The 3,703-nt window shown below is 41.7% G+C and overlaps 1 protein-coding gene across 1 annotated transcript in view; it reads left to right on the top strand.

Annotated features, from left to right (window-relative positions):
- Positions 1-1,204: 1,204 nt before the first annotated feature.
- Positions 1,205-3,703, top strand: part of LOC103362685 (apolipoprotein B-100-like) — a 15,811-nt gene continuing 13,312 nt past the window's right edge. Inside the window, 7 exon segments of the mRNA XM_008289116.1 lie at positions 1,205-1,259; positions 1,602-1,631; positions 2,505-2,617; positions 2,745-2,890; positions 2,977-3,124; positions 3,248-3,400; positions 3,546-3,670. Coding sequence (XP_008287338.1) covers positions 1,205-1,259; positions 1,602-1,631; positions 2,505-2,617; positions 2,745-2,890; positions 2,977-3,124; positions 3,248-3,400; positions 3,546-3,670 — 770 coding nt within the window.

Genomic DNA, 3,703 nt, shown 5'->3' on the forward strand with positions numbered 1-3,703 from the left:
CTGAAGTTTTAAAGTATATTTTTTATGTCTTAAAAAAAATGTAATATGACCACAGTCGAGTTCTGGGGTTCATGGCCCGGTCTATAAACGGTACTGGTGATGCTGACATTTAAATAAACTGTGAAGGCTCAACTTTAAGAAACCAACAACCAAAGTTAAAGACTGTCATCTGTAATCATTCATTAAGAATCATTTAAAATAATGTGCTTCATCAGTGTTACGGTAAACATCAGATCTGTGATGTAACCACAGCTGTCCTCCATTTGGCACAAGATTGCGTGCTCACATAAACCTGCCACTCACTGATAAATCAACTATTTTTCTCCACTTTTAAAAGAATCTGGGTCATGGTTTGTACGGTGTTGATATCCGTGAACCCGGTACTCCTCGAGATGGTTTCACAATCCCTCAGTTATGGCCGGTGTGTTCAGATAAGTGCGTCTTCATCTAACGGGAGATAACCAGTTCAGAGAATGGAAAACGTAGTTTCATGTGCAAAAGATCATGTCTGCACGGCGAGCAGAGACTGTAGTCCAGTGATAACAACCGGGCCGGGTTCAGCGTGTTCAGGGCTTCAGCGGTGCAGATTATGCAATGTGTGGCTCTCGACCTCGCCCCCCAAGGAAAGCTGAAAAACTGGAAATATGGGGGACGTTTAAAATACTGGATCTTGACTCTTAATGTAGATATTTTAGGTGTATTCAACTATGAAATCAGAATATTATTAGTCTGTAAATAATTTCAGACTAGAGGTGAAAAGCACGTTCCTCTGCAGCTAAAAGTAACGTCCTGGTGCAAATGCTGTTTGGGTATAAACCATTATTAAGCACTTATGCATTAAGATTGCTGCAAAGCCTGAATGAAACTATGAAGTCATGGCTGATCCACAAGCAGGATCTTTCACAGCTTTTTCCCTGCAGTGACTCAGTAGCGATGGAGATTCGGTTTGTTTCTGTTAAATTTAAATTAAAACTGATTTATCTATTCCAACACAAAAAGACATCCTGAACCTCAAATCATATTCAAGGAAGGTTTTATGAAACCAGTTGCCTTTGTCCCTCCACATACAGTTTGGACTTTGGAGCTGGGGTGGTACCGCATGTAATTCCCATGTAGCTTTCATGCTGAACGGCTTCGGTATAAAAGGCCGGCGTGGAGGTGGAGTCCTCAGTCTCTCCTGAGCGCTCGTCAAAGGAGACTCGTCATGGGGGACTCGAAGCTTTGTCTGCTGATGCTCCTCATCGCACCTGCCTTCACTTGTAAGTATGTCTTAAAGTACATCATGTATTAACTGGGGCTGCAAGGTGGCTCGGTGGTTGGCACCGTCGCCTCGCAGCTAGAAGGTCGCCGGTTCACGTCCCGGTGAGGACACCCGGGATCTTTCTGCGTGGAGTCTCCTGGACTGGTTACCTGTCCAGGTGAACCTGCCTTCACCCTGTGTCAGCTGGGATAGACTCCAGCCCCCTATGACCCTAGTGAGGATTAAGAGGTGTATAGATGATGAATGGATGGATGCATTAATTGGGATGATGACCAAGAGTGTAATTAAATAGTAATAAAGAAAAGGAAGAAGTTTTTCATCTGCTGTCTTCTGATTGCAGATGCCCAAGAGGAGCCGACGTCCTGTCTGTGTAAGTCTGATAAGATCGTGTTTTAAGATTTTACAAGGACATTAAAGTCCAGAGTTCATGCCGACAAAATCTCCAGATTTGTACATTTGCATTTTTAATTATGGTTTAACCTTCTGAACCACCCCAAAGCAGTTTCTGGGTGTTTCTTTCCACATATTTACTCACCGTGGGTTCATTTCTCACTGCAATATAAAGTCCTGCACGTCTATGGAATCAGCACAACCACGGCTAGAAGTAGAGAGAATCAAGAAAAGATGTTTACTCTGCAGTACAACTAATTTATAATGTCATTTAAAAAAAAGAAAAGTTCAAATTTCTTTTCTTTATTTGTTTTATAAAAATTGAAAAGCACAGAATCAACATGTACATTTTCTCAGGTGCACACATTTATTACCGGTATTGTCGACTGCATTATACAGATATTCAACTTTAATTTGTTTCTGTCTAAACACAGCCTGCAGTTCAGCCTAACACTCTGAATTTTTGACATGTGACTGTCGTTTGCAGGCCACTCACTAATTTATTTTTTACTTTTAAAGGATCTAAACCAAGCAAACAACTTATTATTGGTAGATTTTTTTTAATGGGACATGTAGAATAAAGTAATTCTGATGAAATACAACAATTTTAAGCTTAGATTTAGAGGATTTTTCACCACAAATATGATGTTCATGGACTGACAGAAGGCTTGAAATCAACTTTCTTGTTTTTCAATTTCTGACTGATAAATGGTGTCATTCTGGCCGTTTTTTAAAACATACTAACATGCCTTTTAAAGCGACCAGCTGGTTTTGAGAGTCAGAGGGTTAAAAGCCGTAGTATTCTCACAACATGCAGAACTTTAATTTTAAAATGATTGTCTTGTATTTACAGTGAACAAAAGGTACAAAGCCTACAACAAGTATGAATACATGTATGAAGCTGAGTCCTTGAATGCCATCAGTGGAGGTTCACTTCTCAACAATGGTCCTAAGGTCACCTGTAAGGTACGAGTCACTGTGCATCAACAGCTACGTCTCATTATTTAACATTCTGCTAAACCCATCTGATATACATGCTTTTCTTCTTGCATTATATTTCACAAAGAAATGCTGTGATGCTGTTTTGAAACAGGTTGAGATCGAAGTGCCTCAGACGTGCAGCTTCATCATCCGCACATCTGGCTGCAGCCTGAGCGAGGCGCTCCACTCGAGCCCAGAGGGAAAGCCTGTGTACAGGCCTTCAGCCACTTCTGATGCCTTTGCTGCTGAAATGGAGCGGTACGTTACATCCAGTTGCACTTAGAAACCTCATGCAAAGGAAAGCCTGCAGGAATTGACGATAAAATTCCTAAATTCTTCTGTAGGTATCCTCTGAAGGTCGTGGTTGAGGGTTTGTATGATGTAAAGCTGTACACTGAGGATGGTGAGACAACGACAGTCCTGAACATCAAGAGAGGCATCGTCTCCACCCTGGCTGTGCCTCTGCTGGAGGAAGACAGGAACAAGAACATGGTAATTCTCCCACTGCCACAAATGTGGATCTACATTTTTTAAAACACCTTGACTTCATCATAGAAGAAATGTTTCCACAAACATGCCGGTGAGGATCCATATGTCTGTCTGCATCTGTTCCAGCCCACCATCCACGGCATGTGCAAGACTCAATTCACCGTCAATGCTAGAGAGGAAATAGCAACAGATATCAGCCTCACCAGAGATCTGTCCAGATGTGACAAATTCAACCCAATAAGAGATCATACCAGCCCTCTGGCCCTCATCTCTGGCATGGTAAGACATTCAGTCGGGTTTGTTGAAACTGTTTTGGACTTAAAATTCAACAAACATTACATCACTGTAGTAATTCTGTAATCTGGTGTCAACGGGAACCACAGCAGTGCTCACAGCATATACTTTTTTTTATTCTATCTTTCAGCACTATCCTCTTGCTCAGCTGGTCAGAAGCTCCCAAACCTGCAACTACAAGTTTGACAACGAGAAAAAACACATGACCTCTGGCTCCTGCACTGAGAACCACATCCTCATCCCCTTCTCACACAAGTAAGTCACACCTTGGACTAGACTCTATAAAAG

Source organism: Stegastes partitus, unplaced genomic scaffold, assembly GCF_000690725.1.
Source record: "Stegastes partitus isolate 25-593 unplaced genomic scaffold, Stegastes_partitus-1.0.2 Scaffold593, whole genome shotgun sequence".
In the NCBI taxonomy this organism is placed as follows: domain Eukaryota; kingdom Metazoa; phylum Chordata; class Actinopteri; family Pomacentridae; genus Stegastes; species Stegastes partitus.